This window comes from Phoca vitulina, unplaced genomic scaffold (assembly GCF_004348235.1).
Source record: "Phoca vitulina isolate PV1807 unplaced genomic scaffold, GSC_HSeal_1.0 scaffold23, whole genome shotgun sequence".
In the NCBI taxonomy this organism is placed as follows: Eukaryota; Metazoa; Chordata; class Mammalia; order Carnivora; family Phocidae; genus Phoca; species Phoca vitulina.
Window position 1 is genome coordinate 10,302 of NW_022589726.1, and position 21,170 is coordinate 31,471.

A 21,170-nucleotide genomic window follows, 5' to 3' on the forward strand; every position below is an offset into this window, starting at 1 on the left:
AAAAAAAAAAAAAAAAAAAAAAAAAGCAAAATCTATCTATGACCAGAGGAACGGAAGTATCTAAAAGAGAGAAATAAAATGTACTTGCTGAGCCTGCTTGCAAGAGATGAGTCAACAGAGCTAAACCGGATTCATTTTGATCACAGATTATGAATTTACTGCACACATGAATCACAATGAAAAAAAAGAGCCTTCCGGGTTAGCAAGGATTTACCTCCCACGTCAGTACACATGAGTTGTTTTTTACTTACTTATGCTCTTTTCCTTACCATGTAGAGCATAGCACTGGCTGTTGGATTCACCTCTGATCGGAACTTGTTATGAATCCGAACACAGTCTTTGATGAAATCTTCATTTTCGATACCTGGCAAACTGCTTGCTGTATACGCGTGACTGGGAACTACAGAAACGATCCAAACTGTCATAGCAAGTGTGACTCGCATGCTCGGTCTGCCTGGCACGGAGCCCCGGGAGGGTGGACCCCAGAGCCACGGCTGGTCCTGACGTGCGTGCCTCTCTCGGTTTTACTGACTTCAGCTTCGAGAAAAAAACAAAAAGCAGAACATGAGTTCACCACAAGTTTAAAGAAATGGGTTTCTCCATATATGGTTTGCCGCCACTTTGGGGCTTTTAACCCCGCCTTTGCAGTGGTTCTCAGTAACACAGCACCTATTATAACATAGATTTTTGTGAGGCTGCATCAGACTTTCTTTTGAGTTAGGGGATATTTCCAAGGGAAATTCTAGAATCTCCAGAAATAACAGTCTCAATTTTTACAGAGGTTCTGGTGGTTAAATAAAAACATATTTCTTCCATAAACGTCTTGCAAAATGCTTTTCAAAAACTTTTTAAGAGTCATATCAGTTGGAATATCTGGCTAACATCTTAACTTGACGTAGAATTCATTCACGATGGTGTGTGTGTGTGTGTGTGTGTGTGTGTGTGTGTAACCAAGGGAAAAAGAGGGCAGAGAGAGAGAGAGAGAAATGGTAGAGAGAGCACTCGTCTCAATTTCACATTTTAGTTTAAGTTCTGTTCCTCACTAGCTGTAAGACCTTGGACAAGTTACCAAACTGTAATCCTCAGCTGCCTATTTACTGAGTGAGGCCAATAAAACTTTTTCTAGCCCCTTAATCAGAGAGGACTTGGGAGGATCCAATGAACTAGCTAATATATTAACACGTATTAAATTCTGCTCTGGGTATTCAGTTTCGTAATATGAGATAAACACCCGCCCTCCAGGAGTTCAGAGAAGTAGGAGCTGTGAGACAGTGGTGACAAGGACAGAGACAGTTGAAGGTCTAGGTAGAAGAAAGCACTCGGGGCTACGGACTTACAGAGGCTGCTTAACCCATCCTGGGACGGGTCAAAACGGCTTCCTACAACAGCAGTGACGTCTTCGCTGAGCTGGAATCAGACTGGTGTTGATCAAGTGAAAAAAGGGTAAGGAGGTGAAGAGAACTGGAGGGGACAGGGACCACATATCTGATGCCGGCAGGCCAGGTCCAGGTACCCAGAGGGGGTCCCACAGGACCAGCCAAGAGGGTCCTTGGCTTAGAGAAGGATGGAAATAATTTTATAATAATTTATAATAATTTTATTTATTTATTTGTCAGAGAAAGAAAGAGAGAGCACAAGCAGGGAGAGTGGCAGACAGAGGGAGAAGCAGGCTCCCCACGGAGCAGGGAGCCCAATGTGGGACTCGATCCCAGGACCCTGGGATCATGACCTGAGCCAAAGGCAGACGCTTAACCGACTGAGCCACTCAGGCGTCCCTTTAATGGAAATTCTTAAAAGGAAACATTACAGAACTCTAAAGTGGAATTATTGCCCCCCAATATAACCTCACAAAGTACTCATATATAATCTCAGTTGTGTCCAGGCAGCCTAATTTGTACTAGCATTCCTTTCCAGTCTACTGACCTAAGACCCCTAGTCTAGGGCCCAGAGGCAACCTTTTGATCAAGGCAGTGATCGTCAACAGTGAGACCTTCCTGCAGCTTGAGGTGGGAGGCAGGCCTGCTGCAGCTTCCCACCTTCTTATGAGTCTGTGAGCTAGAATGAATTTTGAACACCAGAACAAGAAAAATAAAACCTTGCAAACGAGGAAATTCGGTGACATTTTGTGACCGTTTGAACAATCCCCATTGTATACATATACCTTCCAAGAGTAAGCCATATTATCTTGGTATTGTAAGGAACTAATCCAATTTTTTTCTCTAATTTCTTGAAAATAATAAGCAAAAGGGAAAGTCTGCCATTACTGAGACCATTTTTACATTATTATGCAAAGTAAATTAGCTCCTCGGAGCTAAAACCCTCCAAGGTCCTAATTTCCACAACAAAACTTTTCACGACAAAAGCCTACGGAAGTTGTTTACTCAGAACAGGAACTTTCAGCTAGGAGCAAATGCAAGCCTCCACTTCTTTTCAAGAAGGCTTACAACTTTGCTGAGTCTTTCCTCTCTTTACCCTGGGCCTTAGCCATGGTCTCTTTGAAAAGTAATGTATGTTAAGAAAGAGCTTTGTTTTCAGTGTTTATCTCTGAATGGCGGCAGTTTAGATTTTTTTGTATTTTCCTTAGTCTTTTCTGTATTATGGAAATATTTTTACAGTAAGCATATAATATCTTTTTTAATCAGAAAGAAAAACTAAAACATTTTTATTTTGGAGAACCATGGGATCTCTATAATCATACACAAATTAACACATACTCACTGCTGATAAACCCATGCATAGATAGAAGACTAAAAGCTTGTCAATGAATGATGAGGTAGGGCTCTCTATCCCAGCATGTTTTACTCAGGAACCTTCTAAAAAAAAGAAAACAAAAAAACCACAACAGTTTGGATAGCTGGAGATAATTGTATATATTATGGGAAAAATCTCAGCCTTGCTCTGTGTTGTTCTTGACACTTTTTTTTTTTTTAGATCCATGATGAACTTTCTTATTTCTTGGGGAGCAATGATGTAGAATGCCCTATATCCCCATGCCTCCCTAATTAGAATCTGTAAATATTTTGGTTTCAAGAGGTGCTAGTCACCTACTACATTGAAGATGGGAGGTGGGTGGGGATGGACAAAGGGAAAGGGTCCAGAAAGGGGGAAGGATTATAATATTAATCAACCTAACACAAACACGACACGGTTATATTGCCTGTGTGATAATACCTCACACAATAATAACTTGGTATAAGCCAGTGGTATGGATGCCCGTGTGTACAAGTTAACTCTAATCCACATCCTAGGAACCCTTAGTTAGCACTGAAGGACTCTAATCAGGAATCCATAGTCCAAAGGTGCTTGGAGCACTTCACATACAGTTATGAAAACTGACACCCGAGAGAGTTTGTTAACTAGGGTAAGGATGTTAACAATTTCCATTGGCAAAATGAACACAATTCAAAATGGATGGTGCGTAGGAAGATTGAACATGCCCTCCCGCCATTGCTTGGAGGTTTAAGAGAAACAGCCAAGCACACTCTCTTACTGAGACCCCGGTCCCCTGCCCTATCTGAAGAACCTGATCCAGACTTGAGAACGGGTCTTGGGCAAGCCTCTCATACAGGTGAATGGTTGGAGCGTCTAGGGACAGAACAGAACTGTTTTTGTAACTGCTTGCTAATGAATGGTTAGACATTTAGCAGAATTTGTCTAAGACTTGCTTTCATAGTAGCATAGCATCCAATATTGAGGTTGGGATGAGGAAAATAGCCTTTGCCTAACCAGGCTCCCACAGCATGAGCTTACACATGTTTACAGAAAGAACCTGACGTTTGAAACCACCTGAGTTTAGGCCATGTGGCAGCAGTGACGGCGAGCACAAGGCTGAGCTTGTTCATGTTCATTATCTCACTGTGCTTTCACAACAGCTGTGTGAGGTATACATTATTATCCTTATTTTACATATCCCAGTTTTGAGACATAAAGAAGTTAAACACCTGGACCAAGAGCATGGCACTACTAAGGTGGTAACATCGGGTCTGCCTGATTGCAAATCCTGTTTGCAGTTAAGAGCACAGGTTCTTTTTTTTTTTCCCCCTTTAATTTATTTGTCAGAGAAAGGGCAGGAAGAGGGAGAAGCAGGCTCCCCACTGAGCAGGGAGCCTGATGTGGGACTCAATCCCTGGACCCTGGGACCATGACCTGAGCCGAAGGCAGATGCTTAACCAACTGAGCCACCCAAGTGTCCCCAAGCACAAGTTCTTTAAACGATCTAGGTTCAAATCAGGTCCTATGTACTGGCTGTAGAACTGAGCCTTTTACTTCTCTGTGCCTTGGCTTCTCTATCTTTAAAATGGGAGAGTAATAACATCCACTTCATTGAATTGATAAGAAATTATTTGTTAAAAAAAAGTTCAGTGCATGCAAGGCACACAAATACTACCTTTATTAACTATTATTATTACTTCCTTTTAATAACCTAGGTATGCACATGTACATCCCATAGGTACAAATGAAAGTAAGTTTAACCTAAAACATTTTCATACTTTATGGCATTACATTTAGATAAGTTAATTGTTAGAAAAAATATATCTTGACAGTATAAAAATTATTGCAATAGATTCACAATGGAATTTGATGCAAATTATTCAGAATGGTGTTAGATTTGTTTCTTAATAGATTCTTTATCTCGTGATTTTTTATGCCACTGCATTTGATATTCATTTGGATAATCTAAATTATTTATTTTCCTAATTTTAGAAATAGATGGACTCAATTACCCATAATGATATTTTATAATTAGTTTTAAACATCTTTGGAGATTAAATGGAGAATGGTAGGCAAATGCCACTTTTCATTCAAAGGTCCTTCTCACACAAACGCACTGGACTAGAGACATGTTCCTACTAAAAAATATACTCATTTCTTCTAAGATAATATACAAAGCAGGAATATTGGCATTTTCATTTGTTAGACTGAAATACTTTTCTGCTTTTATTTTTATTTTTTTTTAAAGATTTTATTTATTTATTTGAGAGAGAGAATGAGAGAGAGAGCATGAGAGGGGTGAGGGTCAGAGGGAGAAGCAGACTCCCTGCTGAGCAGGGAGCCTGATGTGGGACTCGATCCCGGGACTCCAGGATCATGACCTGAGCCGAAGGCAGTCGCTTAACCAACTGAGCCACCCAGGCGCCCCTTTTCTGCTTTTATGTTTTGAAGTTTTTAGCTGCATTATACATTTCTTTTCTCTCTCTTTTCAATACATTTCTTTTCTCTACTCAACAATTGAAGATGCATTTTCAAAAAACAATTGCCTTCTTAAGACTTGTAATTTTATAAAGTTTAGTTTTACTTTCATGTCTTGTCTAGCTTGGATGACTGGGAGCTTGGGGTTATATGTAATTCTCAGGATGAGGTTGATTATATTTGTGCATTCAAGCATAACTATAACTATCTTGAATCTTTTCTTGTAACTGTGGAGGAGGAAGAAGTATTTCCTCACTACCCTTCTAGATTCTTGGCTGAGACACCTCCTATAATGAAAAGACAGATTAACAGTGGAAAATAAGCAGAAGTTTAATAACATGTATACCTCCTGTATACATGAAAGATACCCAGGAAAACTGAGTAAGTCCCTGAAATGGCCCAAGCCACTGCCTTAAATACAGAAAGACAGAAGATGTTGCGGGGAGGAGAAAGTCAGTTATGGGAGGTTACCCAGAAAGGCGCAGTAAACAAGGGTATTGATTTAAATCATTGCCCTCTCCATTTATAAGAGTTTCTAGAAATTAAGGAGCATCCCTCTCTTCTTATAGGGGGTGGCAGAGATGGGGAGAGGCTAACAAATGGAGATTTGCCTTGTAAATGTAAATATTTCCTACAAAAGGGTAGTATCTACTCAGTTTTCAGAGCTTTTTTGTTCTGCAGTTTCTTAAATATAACCAGCTCAAGATAATCCTTATGCCAAAGAGACATATTTTGGAGTGGCAAATTTTGCTTCCCTTCATTACTAAGGATTCTGTCATGTGGTATCTTTTCAAATTTTTTAGACCTAAGGGAAGAAATAATCCAGTCTTTTGTACTCCTACTACTCTCCTTTTGTTGGAGAGGAAAAATTTCCTTTCCCCTTCAAAAGTTCCTCTGGCTGATCTAAGAATTAAACTGACAGGAGATGGATTAACAGGAGAAAATAAAATTTAATTTCATGTGTATGGGAATCCCACATACATAAGGGGTTCAAAGACAGAGAGGTAAAATGAGGTAAATGTGTCATCCTGAGCTAAGGAATGGGGTAAAGGTCAGGGGCTCCAAAAAAGGGGAGGGCAATTCTCAGGGCAATAAGAATAGGAGATGTTTGATAATTAGATGTTTGTCCTGCCATACTCATGAGTCACTCAGATAAATTTATCTCTGGTAATAACTTTTATTCTTTTTTTTTTTTTTAAGATTTTATTTTTAAGTAATCTCTATACCCAACTTGGGGTTGGAACTTACAACCTTGAGATCAAGAGTTGCCTGCTCTACAGACTGAGCCAGCCGGGTGTCCCTCTGATAATAACGTCTATTCTAAGAAAGACTCCCAATTTAGATTCTTCTAGGCAGTTAAGGGAGGGGCAAAGTTTCCCTTGAGCCCACAGGGTCTTGATTGTCTTCAGCTCAAAAGAGTCTACATGACAAAGTGGCATATTTTGGGGAGATTTGTTCTGAATTTCTTCATTTTCTTCAACTCTTTATTAGTGCAAATACATACTCTAACCAGAGTTTTCTTCCCCAAGCAGAGCCAACCACAACAAGTTAGGATAGTAATGTACACTCCACTGTTTCTTGCCCTCACTGCCTGCAAAGGATTTGTTTTACATTAGCTGATGAGTAAAACCATTTCCACCAATAGCTTATGCTACTTTTCAAGGCACATGCTACTTTTCTAGTCTTTTCTCTTGTGTGGTCACTATTCCATAAAGGAGCCAGGCCATAAGGATGGGTCTCAAAGCAGTGCTCCATGCCCAGGTGCTTGCCTTGTAGTTTTTACTTACCCGCCCTGTCTGTGTTCTAATGGGGTATAGATTAAGAGGTAAATCCAAGTGATAGTCCCCATGCTGTTCAGAATCTTTTCTCACTGTCAAGGTCTAAAGAATTTTCTGTTGGTTCAAACTTAGCCTGAGTTCCCTCTAGAAGGCTCCTCAGTCTTCATGAAAATAGGATTTTGACCAAACAAGCCCAGGTATGCCCAGAATTGTACTTAGATCCAACAGAAAATCCCTACCCACTGTCCTATAGGTACTAGCCACTATGCAAAGCATTTTCTTTTTTTCTATCTTCAACCTTGAGCTCCTGTCATGTATTCAGCTGCTACTTGTCATCTCCATACATCATCTTTCCCATCTTTTTTTTTTTTTTTTTAAAGATTTTATTTATTTATTTGACAGAGAGAGAGAGAGACAGCGAAAGAGGGAACACAAGCAGGGGGAGTGGGAGAGGGCGAAGCAGGCTTCCCGCGGAGCGGGGAGCCCGATGCGGGGCTCGATCCCGGGATTCCAGGATGACGACCTGAGCCAAAGGCAGATGCTTAACCGACTGAGCCACCCAGGCGCCCCTTTCCCATCTTGAAGCGGGAGAGCTAGGTTCTTGTCTCACGGAGTTGAAGAATAAATCTCTCAGACAAAGGAGAGTGAGTAAAGCAATAGAAGTTTATTAAGCAAGGATACAGAAAAAGCTCCCAGGAGTGAGAGGGATCCCGACAGGGTTGCCACTGAGAGCCTCCACTGACAGTCTTTTATTTAGAACTGACCAGGAAGCTTGTGGCCTTATCATTCTTATGATGTCTTGGCTTGAGTAAGGACTGGCGATAACATCTTTAATGGCTTACTTCTTTTTTAGGGTCTGGTTATTCTTTGTTGGTCACAGGTGACTATCATAAAAAAGACACTCTGCCTACACACCTAGGGCAGGGTGGTCTAGTTTGTTCCCTTATCTCTGGTTTCCTTACACCTCCACATTTTTGTGATTTTTGTGAGCCTGGTCCCATAGCCCCCTACATATCTCTCCCTAGCTAGTCCCGCCTGTCTCTTACTCATTCTCAGTATATTACAACCCAGTCTTCCAAATTCTCAAGCCAAAATCTTGGAGTCCCCCTTGATTTTTGTTTCACCCATTACATGTAATCCATTAGCAAATCTGATTGAAATATATCTGGAATTCATCCACTTCTCACCACTCCCTTTTCTAGCAACCTATCTTCACCTCCAACCTGGATTACTGCATTACATTCCTAAGTAGTCTCCTTGCTTCCTCCCCTGCCCCTACCTTATATTCTCCTGCCAGCAGTCAGAAGTATCCCTTCTGTAATAGAAGTCAGTTATGTCACTCTTTTGCTCAAAACCCTCCAAGACTTTGATTTGGAGATGAGCAACATGAATAGCCCCCACACTGTTTCCATTTTTTTGCTGGATGAGTGGCAACAGACACGTGCAGCATCTGGGGGTTGCAGTTTAAAAGGTGGTAGCTTTCTAGAGTTGCTGGCCCCCAGTTGTAGAAGAATCCTGCTGATGACGTTACTCAGCAACAGTGGTGATGGTTTTCTTATCAGCCAGACCTGGGTGTTGCTCTAAGAAGTATAGCCTGCAGACTGTGAGGAATTTGATTAGATATTGAGGCTAATCATATATCAAGGGTGAGGGAGATCTCCTCATATAGGGGCCAAGGGAAGGCCGCCTCAAGATGGGCCGCTTTGGAGGATTATTTTGAGATTATTTTGAAGCTGAAGATTATTTTGAGTTGAAGGTAATCAAGACCCTGTGAATGCAAGAGAAAGTTTTGCCCCTCCCTTAACTAAGTAGAAGAATCTAAACTGGGGGTCTTTCCCAAAACAAGGTTATTAGCAGAGATAAACGTTATCTGAGTGAACCATCTGTATGTCAGGGCAAACATCTAATTACCAAATATCCGTTCTTCTTACCACCCTGTGAAATACAGTCCTTTCCTCTGAAGTCCTAGACCTCTACCCCCTTCTCCTTAATTCAAAATGACATATATACCTCATTTTGCTTGACTGCCTTTGGAATTTCCGTGTCTATGTGGATTCCCTGTACATACATTATTAAATTTTATTTTCTCCTGTTAGTCTGTTTCATGTCACTCTGATTCTTAGTCCAGCTAGAAGGACCTTGAAGTGGATGGGAATTCTTGCTCCCTGATACTCTCAACTGATAGGATTGTTGATAAAGCTGGCCTATGCAGGTCTGGCAAGGATGGGGTGGGGGGCAAGGTTGAGGTCCAGTCAAGAACAGGAATGAAGTCCCGTCAAGAAGAGCGTCATGTTAACATACATATTTAAGTACTTCCTGTTTTCTATCCTTTTGTATGCCAGACTTTAGTTGATCACTTCCTGACTTCAGCTTCAGCCACACAGACATCAAGGAACGGTTTTTCCAAAAAGGAAGTCACAGTGGAACTTCTCAATTTTGCCTTTGGCATAACAAGAGAGACAGCATCCAAACGAAATTTATAAGCACTGGGATCAATTCTGCTCAACCTTAAACAGAGTAGTCACTTTTAAAAATATGAACTCAAAGATAATGACAGCATGAGAAATGAGTAACATACATTTCTACACTCTTAAATGTTGCCACACTTCTCTTCCTATATATATATACACAAGAAATATGTATACAGATTTCTAAAAACTTCCCCAAGCTAGATCTGTTTCAGAGGAAAACATTTACTGAAGCTTCACATCCTCTGGTTGCATTTCTTAGTTTGGTAAGAGTCCAAATATGAGTTAATTCAGTTTTAGCATAAAAATCTCCCTGATGCTCTCTTTTCTGTTTCTCTACAGAGTGACGCCATTCTGATTTGAAGAAGGCAAGAGAGAAGTTCTTACTTTGCACTCCATCAAGTGCCTTCAGGGCCTCTCCACGGGGGCGATCTCAGAGCGTGCTTTACATGCTTCCGCAGCTATACTACCAGGCTCTCAGTAGCTCAGCAAAGAGCTTGGTGCGAACTGCATATTGTGTGCAGGAAGAGGAGCTCTCCTGTGGGGAAGCTGAGAGAGCTGGTATGTAGTTACCATAGCAACAAGCCTTCACCTTCTGCCATTGTGCTTTTACGCTGCCCAACGCTGGGAAGCCAAATAGTTGTACTCTGGACTATTCCACTTAAACAAAGAGGGTGGCTCTCTTCTGCCGGTCACTACCATGGTGATGGTCCCTTCACAACACAGAGATCCATGATCTTATACTTTCCATTTTACTGTGGCCCACCATGTTCTCAGTTAATGTTTACCTCATTCGGATCCTGGAAAGTATGTATTCTATAGCTAAATTTTTGATGAGGAAATTGAGGGCCAGTGTTAAGTAATCTGCTCGAGTTCACAGCAAATGAAAGAAGTGTATTAAACTAAGGGTCATCTCCCTTCTTCATTTTTTTTTTAATTAAATATTTTATTTATTTATTTGAGAGAGAGAGAACAAGAGAGAGCACAAGCCGGGGGAGGGGGGAAGAGGCAGAGGGAGAAACAGACTCCCCCCTGAGCAGGGAGCCCGATGTGGGTCTCAATCCCAGAACCCTGGGAGCATGACCTGAGCCGAAGGCAGTTGCTTAACCAACTGAGCCACCCAGGTGCCCCTCATCTCTCTTCTTTATACCAATGACTCATACACCTTTTACACTTGACAGTCCACATCATGACAATTAGTCAGTGCTTTTAATCAGCTCTCGCCAGTGTTTCTGGGATATGGCCAAAGTTTAAGAACCACTATTTTACACTACGTGGCTTCTCTTTGCTGTAATGACAACTTATCTCTGGCAAAGTACTTAGGCTGAAGGCACTTACTCACTCTCATTCCCTGTATCTTAGGATGTTGGGACTAAAATTCTCCCAGCTTTCTACCTGCTTCCATTGCTACACAAGCTTTCCTCAGTAAGATTTTGTGAGTACACAACATCCATTTGCACTGAATTCCATTCTTACCCCCATCCTCCTCAGACCTCCCTTACAGTCCTTGAGGACTTGGGCCATGGCCTATAACTGTTGTCTCCATTTGGATATCTAACACCCAGCACAAACTTTTTAGCCCACTCTACTTCATTGATTTTAAGAAATCATTCACATAGACTTATCAGCTAGAGTTGCTCTACTTCCAAACTCCAAATGGAATTATTCTACCTCGAAATTCCTACAATCTACTGCCTCCTACCTCCCAAGTTCTGGCACAGTCCCTGCTACTAAATCTGCTGTCTATGCTTTTGGTGACTCAAAAGCTTCTCATCTTATTCTCTCATCCATCATGCCCCCGACTCCAACCTGTTTGTTCCTTTTCACTATCTAGCCTAGATACCAATGATCAGGAACCACAAGTATGTTCACACCAGTAGCTTCCATACTCTCACTTTAGGATCTCCCTGTGAGCTTGGTCAGCCGATCCTTGATCAAAGAATGTGTGCTGGTTTAATTTTTACTAAGTAGAACTACAGAAAGTAGAAAAACCATGTCGATGGTCATCATCACAGTTTTTTGTTCCTCAGAATTTTAAATCAGATACACTTTTTTATTTTGAGCAGTGGTGTATCCAAACCTTTTGCAATCCTTAAGCCACCGACACATGCTGAGGAGCTGGTCTCCTGTAATTCAGCTTCCTTAAACTTCTTGACAGGAACCGAATGCCAGGTTCTTCTCTGAATCAGTGTTTCTGTTCCTTTTGACCCAAGTGTCATTTTTTTACTTCTTTCTTTGTCAAACTCCTACTCATCCCATAAGGCCCAAATCAAATGTTGCCCATTCTCTCTTGCATTTTCTGACTATCCTTTCCTCTGTGTTCCCTTTTTCCCTTTACATACATGTCTTCCTTTTCCTCTAAACTATGAGGCAGAAGCAGTTTGTCTTCATTATATTACCTCTTACTATCTTTCCCTCTGCCTTAGTTCCCTCAGGCTGTTATAACCAGTACAGACTGGGTGGCTTATACAACAGAACTTTATTTCTCACAGTTCTGGAGACTGGGACATCCCACCATCTGTGTGCAGGCTGATTCACTTCATGGTGAGGGCCTCTTTCTGGCTTGTAGAGGGCTGCCTTCTCGCTCTGTCATCACATAGTGGAGAGAATGAGAGAGCTCTGGTTTCTTCCTCTTCTTATAAGGACACTAATCCCTTCATGGGGGCTCCATGTTCACGACCTCATCTAAACTTAATTACTTCCTAAAGGCCCTACCTCCTAATACCATAACATCAGGGGTTAAGGCATCAACATATGAATCTGGAGAGGATGCAAACCTTCAGTCAATATACCCTCTAATTCAGAATCCCACCTCAAATGATATTAAGTAAACAGAAACCTGGTGGGATATTGGACAAGATGTACTCTAGAGTTGGGGCATTGCAAGATCTGAGTCTTTAAATTTGTGCTATCTAGTGTCATAGCCACTAGCCACATGGGACTTCTGAGCACTGGGACTGTAGCTAGACTACACTGAGTTGTTTTCTAAGTATAAAATATACACTGGATTTTAAAGACTTAATATGAAACAAAGGATGTAAAATATCTCTTTAATACTTTTAATATTGATTAAATGTTGAAATAATAATACTTTGGATAAGTTGGGTTAGTAAAGTCTGTTATTAAAATTAATTTCACCTGCTTCTTTTTACTTTGTTAACGTAGCTACAAAAATATTTAAAATAGCAGGTGTGGCTTGCATTATATTAGTGACATTTTAAATAAATATATATATGTGCAGTATGAATATAGTGACTAACACAGAAGTATGGACCGATAGAGTTTAGGAATATTTTCAACTAGGAACTTTGTGTACAAACCTGTACTTACAAGAATAGTCTATTTTTTATAATTCTGCAAACTATATAGTAAATTCAAGTTTCTTATCAATATGAGATTAAGATTAGAAAGATGTTGGTGATAATGCTACCTTGCCCCATTATTAGAAGATTCTAGGCTATCTGCTCCTCCCCATTTGATAGATAGCTGCATCTTCTGGTGCAGTGCCAACCACATCCCTGAGACACCATGGTGAAGGTCGGAGTAAATGGATTTGGCCATATTGGGTGCCTGGTCACCAGCGCTGCTTTTAACTCTGGCAAAGTGGATATTGTCACCATCAGTGACCCCTTCATTGACCTCAGTATATAGTCTACATGTTCCAGTATGATTCCACCCATGGCAAACTCCATGGCCCAGATTCAAGGCTGAGAATGGGAAGCTTGTCATCAATTGAAAGCCCACCTCCATCTTCCAGGAGCCAGATCCTGCCAACATCAAATGGGGTGATGCTGGTGCTGAGTATGGTGTGGAGTCCACTGGGGTCTTTGCCATCATGGAGAAGGCTGGGGCTCACTTGAAGGGTGGGGCCAAGAGGGTCATCATTTCTGCCCCTTCTGCTTAGGCCCCCATGTTTGTGATGGGTATGAACCATGAGAAGTAGGACAACTCCCTCAAGAATGTCAGCAATGCCTCCTGCATCACCAACTGCTTGGCCCCTCTGGCCAAGGTTATCCATGACAACTTCGGCATTGTGGGGAGACTCATGACCACAGTCCAGGTCATCAATACCACCCAGAAGACCATGGACAGCCCCTCTGGGAAGCTGTGGTGTGATGGCCAAAGAGCTGCCAGGACATCATCCCTGCTTCTACTGGCACTACCAAAGCTATAGGCAAGGTCATCCCTGAGCTGAATGGGAAGCTCACTGGCATGGCCTTCCGTGTCCCCACCCCCAGTGTGTCAATTGTGGATCTGACCTGCCACCTGGAGAAAGCTGCCAAATATGATCACATCAAGAAGGTGGTGAAACAGGCATCAGATGATCCCTTCAAGGGCATCCTGGGCTTCACTGAGGACCAGGTTGTCTCCTGCAACTTTAACAGTGACACCCACTCTTCTACCTTCAATGTTGGGGCTGGCATTGCTCTCAACGACCATTTTGTCAAGCTCATTTCCTGGTATGGCAATGAATTTGGCTACAGCAACCAGGTGGTGGACCTTATGGTCCACATGGCCTCCAAGGAGTAAGAGCCCCCTGGACACTCAAAGCCGAGGCTGCTTCAGAATTCTCTCCCTCTCCCTCTACCCCCGACCTTGCCCTCACATGCACCTGTGTGTGTGCTCTCTCTCTTTCTCTCTCTCTAAAATAAATAAATAAATCTTTAAAAAAATTTTTTAAAAAAGCAGTCCTTTTCTGAAAGCAATTTATCTTAAGATAATTGTGATGGCTAAACTTTTAAAATTATTGTAAATATAGAAAGGATAAATATACTTTCTAAATCCATACACAGGCAAAAATAGATATTAATAGATTAATGCTTGTGTTTATGAAGTACTTACATAATGTTGTATAATGTTGCTAGATTTAATCATTCATGAGGTAAGCTTGTCATGTATCTGAACATGAGTATCTTGTATCTGATCATAACCCAAGCGTTTCCAGGTAGGAATATAAGATATAAATGTTCAAAGAGATAAGGTAGCCAATATAATCATAGCATTGAGACTTACCCAATTAAAGTTTACACTATTCAAGTAGCTACACACTTTTAGCCTAGTTAATTTCTCACTTTTGAGAAGGAAATGATTCTGAACTTGATCAACTCAAAGGAAGTGGTGGTTTCAACAGGAATTTTGCTGTTTTCTTTCAACGTTCTGATCTTAACTTTTTTTTCCCCTTTGTTTTCTTTTTGCAGTTTCTTTGCTAAAACATCTTTAGCATGTGCTGTCAGCTGTGGTTCCAGGGACAACTATATTTTTATTACAGGCCATAGAGGACTATTTGCTTTCTTAAGTATAAATAAAATTTAAGAAACAAAAATGTTTTTAAAAGCTTTAATTCATTACCATTACTGTAAAATACTGTCCTCCATCTCTGACCCAGAAGTCCTGTGTTTTCTCTTAGTATCTTTGAAACTGTGGTTGACTAACTTGTGAGTTCGCAAGCAACATACAGTCTCGGACCTTTCATAGTTTTAGTTTAGTTTAGTTTTTTTTTTTTTAATGGGAGGCTACTTAGATTTTTTTCTTTATTCTCATGTTGGTTTTGAAAGTGGACTCATTCAAGAATTTGCTCATTCCAACTAAATCACTGAATCTATTGACAAAAAGTTATTCATTATTCATTATTCTTCTAATTTCTCCTCCAGGATCTCTAGTAGTGGCCCTTGTTTTATTTCTGATAGTGGCAATTTTTGTTTCCTCTCTCTCTCTTTTTTTTTTTCATGACCAGTCTTGCTAGGGAGTTATCATTTTTATTAGCCCAGTATAGGTAAGCTCAGCCAGGATTCCATGGGGCTGCCTGTTGTGAGGAGGGCTAACAGCTTAGGCCAAAGTCAGTGTTAGGAAAGCCCAACCAGGCAGACAGAAAGGATTGAGAAATAGCAGGCCACGTCAAAAACCAGATGGGAACTCTGCCAACGGGCAGTGTCTGAGGTCATTTGATGTCTAAAACCGAAGTCAGCAAAGACGAAGCAAAACAAAATCACACCCATGAACAAGTGAGTTTGTTCTGCTTGCCCTTTTGTGAGGAGGACAGTTGTCACCAGTGAGACAGTAACTTGGAACTTTCCTGGTAGGTGTGAAAATGTAGGCCACCCTTTGGTTTAAAACAAAAAGAACTAGAAACTTAGAACTAAAATATATATTATTTGTTATTTTTAAGAAAGACATCTGCCTGTGTTGAGCTGCTAAGATATGCAGATAGGAAATCATGCTTGAGTCTTATGGGTTTGCATGAGCAGGTAGGCCCAAGCAAGCAGTCCATTTAACACACGGTCTTCTGCATTTCAAATTTCACTGTTTTGAGGTTTTTGTTTGTTTGTTTGTTTGTTTTTTTAGAGAGAAAGAGAGTGGAGTGCCCGTGCAAGTGGGGAGTGGGGGGAGGGGCAGTGGGAGAGGGAGAATCCCAAGCAGGCTCCACAATCAGCACGGAACCCCAGTGGGGCTCGATCTCACGACTCTGAGATCAGGACCTGAGCCAAAATCAAGAGTCGGATGCTTAACTGACTGAATCACACAGGCGCCCCCTGAGGTTGTTCTTTGAAGGAAGGGATAGTTGCCCAACAACACATCCACAGTGACTTAACTACAATGGGGTATGATTTTTCTAAAATAACAAGAAGTCCAAAGGTGGGGGTGCAGGGATGTGCGGTAGCAACATGATGCCATTATTTCCCTCACTTTCTGTTTTCCTGTCCCACCATCCCTAGCATGTGGCTTTTCCACTCATACTTATCTCATGGTCACAGGACTACCGCTCCCTCCATGGCTTCATGTCCACACTCCAAATACAAAGGAGGAGGAGGAGGAGGGGACGGAAGGTGTCTGTTTCAGACTGGGGACACAATGGAGATAGCCAGTTTCCACTTTGTGTAGGGGGCAGAAAAATAAGTTACCTCTGGAGAAGTTATTCAGAAAGCTGCATCTTTTATGTCTCTCCCCTCATTGCCAACTCCCTTTCTTAGAAACAATTCAGCTAGTGATCAGCTAGTTTATCGCCCTGCAACGTGAGTTGAAACACATTCTTTTAATCTGGAATATTACTCCTTAATGCTTTGTCACAACCCCTGCCATGTTTTGCCTAGTAATTGTGTTTCCAAAACCCAAGTTCCGCCCATTGCTCAATACTCAAGAGACCAGTGTTGATTGAAAAGGAATAGGAGCTTTATTCAGGAGGCTGGCCACGACTCCACGCTTTCTGCCTCGCCAAGAGGGTTTTAAAGGCACAGGGCGTGGTGGATCAGTGAGGGGGTGCAGTGGCCTGTAACATTTCCTGATTCTGTGGAGATTTAGTGGTGCCTACTTAACAGCTCTCAGTGCAAGAGGCTTCCTGTGTTGTGCAATTCCTGTTCTGTGATGTGCAAGGGCTTTTAATTCTTCTTCCAGAAAGAAAAATAAGATTTGTAGATATGAAAGGAGGGTTAGTAAATCAATCATATAAAATGAAGAACACCTGCTAAAGGTCACCATGCCAGTTATGAAGATCAAGGAGGGTACAATTACTTAAAGTGCCTATTTTAATTTTCGTTTATTCCTCTGTTTTGTGGTTGATATGAATTATTGAGAGGATCATTTCATGTTACATTTCTTGCTCCTTTGTGTCTTATACTGTCTGCTATAAAATGCTATCATTCCCTGATCTGTTGGTATCTAAGTTTGGGTTTGTGTATGTGGATAGTCTTTGTCTTTTAGACTTTTTTGTATTTGTCAAGGCCTCGGTCACAAAATCAAAGCCCGCAAAATTGTCAGTAGCAAAGAAAACCTAGTTGTAACTTATTACTCCCCTGGGTGATGAGCCATGTAACTTTGGGATCGGTTTATGGACTAAAATGTAAACATGTCTTTAGTAAATTATAAGCTGGACACAAAACAAGAGCAATTTCTGGAACTGTGTCTATTGAGACCTGGCTTACAACCTCATGCACACTCCTCTCAGGGACCTAACCCTGTCACAGCTTGCAAATAAACATGTCACAGACAAATAAACATGTCTTGTTTTTCTGAATCACTGGCACTACTCTCCTCTGAATTTGACTGATGGGCATCAACATGATTCATCCATACATTTTTTTGACTAATCCATATTTTAAGATAAAAAGCTCATGGCTTTTCTTTAAGTCCAGCTTCCAAATGATGGTATTTTTAAGTCTGGTTCTCTGTGTCCCACTTGCCAAAACAAATGGTTAGACCACTGGTCATTGACTGAATCGTTATCTATCTATCTATCTATCTATCTATCTATCATCTATCTACTTATCTCAGTAAGGGTTTGTGTTAGATATACTGTATATAACTGTCCATATTGCTGATTATGCACCTTTTTTTTTTTTAAGATTTTATTTATTTCACAGAGGGAGAGAGAGAGGGAGAGAGCACAAGCAGGGGGAGGGGCAGAGGGAAAGGGAGAAACAGGCTCCCAGCTGAGCAAGGAGCCCAATGCAGGGCTTGATCCCAGGATCCCAGGATCATGACCTGAGCCGAAGGCAGACGCTTAACTGACTGAGCCACCCAGGTGCCCAAATTACGCACCTTTTTTTCTTTTACTAGAAATTTATTGTTAGCTGGCATTATTTCAGAAACAAATCTTCTCTATCCATCAAGCATTGCCATCCACAAATCAAGTTCTATCTTGTTTTTTCTTTCTGCACATAGAAACTCATATAGTGGGGAACAAGCCTTCAAGGTCAGAAGTAAATCATCTTCTAGGCCCCAGGGAAATGGCTTCCCCTTATTTACAAACAGGTATCTGAATATATCTTTTCCATTTAATCGGGTCATTTTGATGAGCTGCCTGTTTTTAATTTAAATGCTTCTCTGACAATGCCCAGGTTCTTACTGGCATCTTTGATCTTAAAATCACTGGAGTCCCTTATTAATAAAGTCTCAACCAAGCATTCAACCCAGTAGAATGCATATGATTGCCTTTCAAAGGGAAAATGGTGAATAACTGGATCAAGTATCCTTAATGCAAAAAATGCAATGTCCTTTCCTGCAGCCCTCCTTCAGTCTTCTGCCAGAAGTACAATTTCCTTTTGTGTCCCCCAGGGTCTGAGTCCTTAAACTCACCCACGCCTTTCAGCTTGGATTACTCCAAGGCTCCCAAGTAAAGAACCCACCCTTGCTCAGTGGCAGCAGCGGGTTTCCCAACTCACTCACACCATCCTTACCATGGATGAGCTCTGGTATTCCTCCTAACAGAACTGGTTAGCCTAACACCTTTCACTCTTACCGCTGTGTCCTTCTCTCCCCTCAATATTGACATATGGCTCATGCCCTAGGATCTGAGTTACATTGCACATTAAGCCCAGTACCCAGAAACCCAGGAAAGTTCTGTTACTGATCCTCAGGCCCTTATACTGTGATGTCATCACATGGTTTCAGACCTTCTTCGCCTGCCTGTCAATTGGAATTTTCATATCATATTCCAGGAATTATTTCCCTTATGGAGGAGAGTTTAATCTCACACTCTAATCAGAATTGCCTCCCCACTTTTTTTTTTAACAGTTGGTTCCCCCTTATCTTTTCCTTTAAATCTTAAAAGCTGTGAGATACGCTGCATATCTGCTTTGACCCATGTGAAGTGTTAGCCACTGTAGGCGAATCTTCTTTACCTACTGTGGCCGCGCAAGGGCTTATCGCTCAGATCTCTCATCAAGATAGAACCTGTCACAAAGCGTGCGGTTAGCTGACGGTCCCCAGCCGCAGAACTGTGGAATTGGCTACAGCATCTCAGCCAAGGCTCCACTTTTCCTGGGTAACTGTGGTCAGTGACTGAGAATGACAGCTGCACTAATCCATTTCTGCTATCGACCTAGATAACGAGGTAAACCGATGCCGGCTCAAAATGGCCGGAAAGACTGGTTTATTTGGGAATTAGCAAAGGAATTGCAATTCAAAACATGCAAAGTGTAGCAAGTCACAGGCAATCCTCTGTTGAGGGTTTGCGGTAGTCTGTATTTATGGGCAGAGAACGTAAAGAGGAGAAAGTTCACTTAGCATCTGTTAAAATAAAAAACAGAGACCAGTTTTGAAAATTCCCTGAGCAGACAAAACCCATCCAGTCATACAAACAAAGCTCAATTCAGCTTATTTTGCAAGGCCAACCGACTGGGGTCATTTTTCTTCTGGGAACTATTAGCAAAACTTCCCAAGGTTGATATGAGGCAAACCCTGTATCATTTTAAACTCCGTATCATTTTTTTTTTAAAGATTTTATTTATTTATTTGACAGAGAGACACAGCGAGAGAGGGAACACAAGCAGGGGGAGTGAGAGAGGGAGAAGCAGGCTTCCAGCGGAGCAGGGAGCCCCATGCGGGGCTCGATCCCAGGACCCTGGGACCATGACCAGAGCTGAAGGCAGACGCTTAACGACTAAGCCATCCAGGCGCCCCTAAACTCTGTATCATTTTTATTTTTTTAAGATTTTATTTATTTATTTGACAGAGAGAGACACAGCGAGAGAGGGAACACAAGCAGGGGGAGTGGGAGAGGGAGAAGCAGGCTTTCCGCCGAGCAGGGAGCCCAATGCGGGGCTCGATCCCAGGACCCTGGGATCATGACCTGAGCCGAAGGCAGATGCTTAACGACTGAGCCACCCAGGCGCCCTGTATCATTTTTAAAAATTCCAATAATATCAGTTTTCTGTTTATGGGAAATGAGTCTCTCAGTCCTTAAGTTTTGTGCTCCTGAGGGGACATGCATGAGATTTTTTCCATTTTGTATCCCCTGGTTTGATTTTATTTATTTATTTATTTGTTTTCCCCCTCTGGTTTAATTTTAGATTGAAATTCTGACAACACTGCCCAACACATACCTCTCCCAGCACGAAAGATCTCTATAGGGGATTTTTGCACCACAGCTCCCCGCCTTGTTTGGGCTGAGATTTTTCTGAGTTGCACTGTGGTCTGAGCCTTTTTCTGACTGAATTTTACAGGTGTCAGATCTGCATTATAGTCTGAAGGCTTTCCCTATCTACTAATGCTCTCTCCCAGCCCTTTGTGTGTGTTTCTGTATTCTAATAAAACTTTATTTATGGACAGTGAAATTTGAATTTTATGTAATTTTCATGTCCCATAATTTTTTAATTTTCTTAAAAACCTTATTTTAGAACAATTTTAGATTTACAGAAAAATTGTGAAGACAGTACAGAGTTCCCATATACCTCACACCCACTCTCCCCTATTATTAACATCTTACAGTACATTTGTCACAATTAATGAACCAATATTGATACAAGTTCAATAGCTAAAGCACATACTTATTAAGATTTTCTTAGTTTTCACCTAATGTCCTTCCTATGTCCCAGGATCCTGTTGAGGATACCATCTTACATTTAGTAGTCTTGTGTCTAGGTTTAGATTCCTGTTGGTTCTGATGGTTTCTCAGGTTTTCCTTATTTTTGATGAATTAAGGAAAGTTTTTTTTTTTTTGAAATAAAGAAAGTTTTGAAAGTTTTTAGAAGTATTGGTATTTTATAGAATGTCCCTTAATTGGGATTTGTCTGATGTTTTTCTCATGATTTGACTGGGATTCCAGTATTTTTGGGAAGAAGACTACAGAGGTAAAATGCCATTTTCATCATATCATATCAAGGATACATGCTATTAACATGACTTACCATTGTTGATATTGATCTTGATCTCCTGGCTGTCGTAGTGTTTATCAGGTTTCTCCACTACAAAGTTACTCTTTTTTTCCCCTCTTTCCCATATTATATTCTTTGATACCTCA

The 21,170-nt window shown here is 41.2% G+C and overlaps 1 protein-coding gene, 1 long non-coding RNA gene and 1 pseudogene across 2 annotated transcripts in view; 2 read left to right on the forward strand and 1 right to left on the reverse strand.

Moving 5' to 3' along the window:
- The window catches only part of GLIPR1 (GLI pathogenesis related 1), a 5,968-nt gene extending 4,555 nt beyond the window's left edge, over positions 1 to 1,413 (reverse strand). The window contains exons 1-2 of the mRNA XM_032421036.1: positions 1,338 to 1,413; positions 270 to 537 (exon numbers count right to left, since the gene is read on the reverse strand). Coding sequence (XP_032276927.1) covers positions 270 to 443 — 174 coding nt within the window. The 5' untranslated portion in view covers positions 444 to 537; positions 1,338 to 1,413. The remainder of the gene's footprint in view (positions 1 to 269; positions 538 to 1,337) is intronic.
- On the forward strand, positions 1,360 to 14,705 carry LOC116642547. Its single transcript, XR_004301350.1, has 3 exons — positions 1,360 to 1,443; positions 9,779 to 9,997; positions 14,635 to 14,705. It is a non-coding gene; the product is annotated as an uncharacterized LOC116642547 (long non-coding RNA).
- Positions 12,774 to 14,025, forward strand: LOC116642544 (annotated as a pseudogene).
- Positions 14,706 to 21,170: the final 6,465 nt, after the last annotated feature.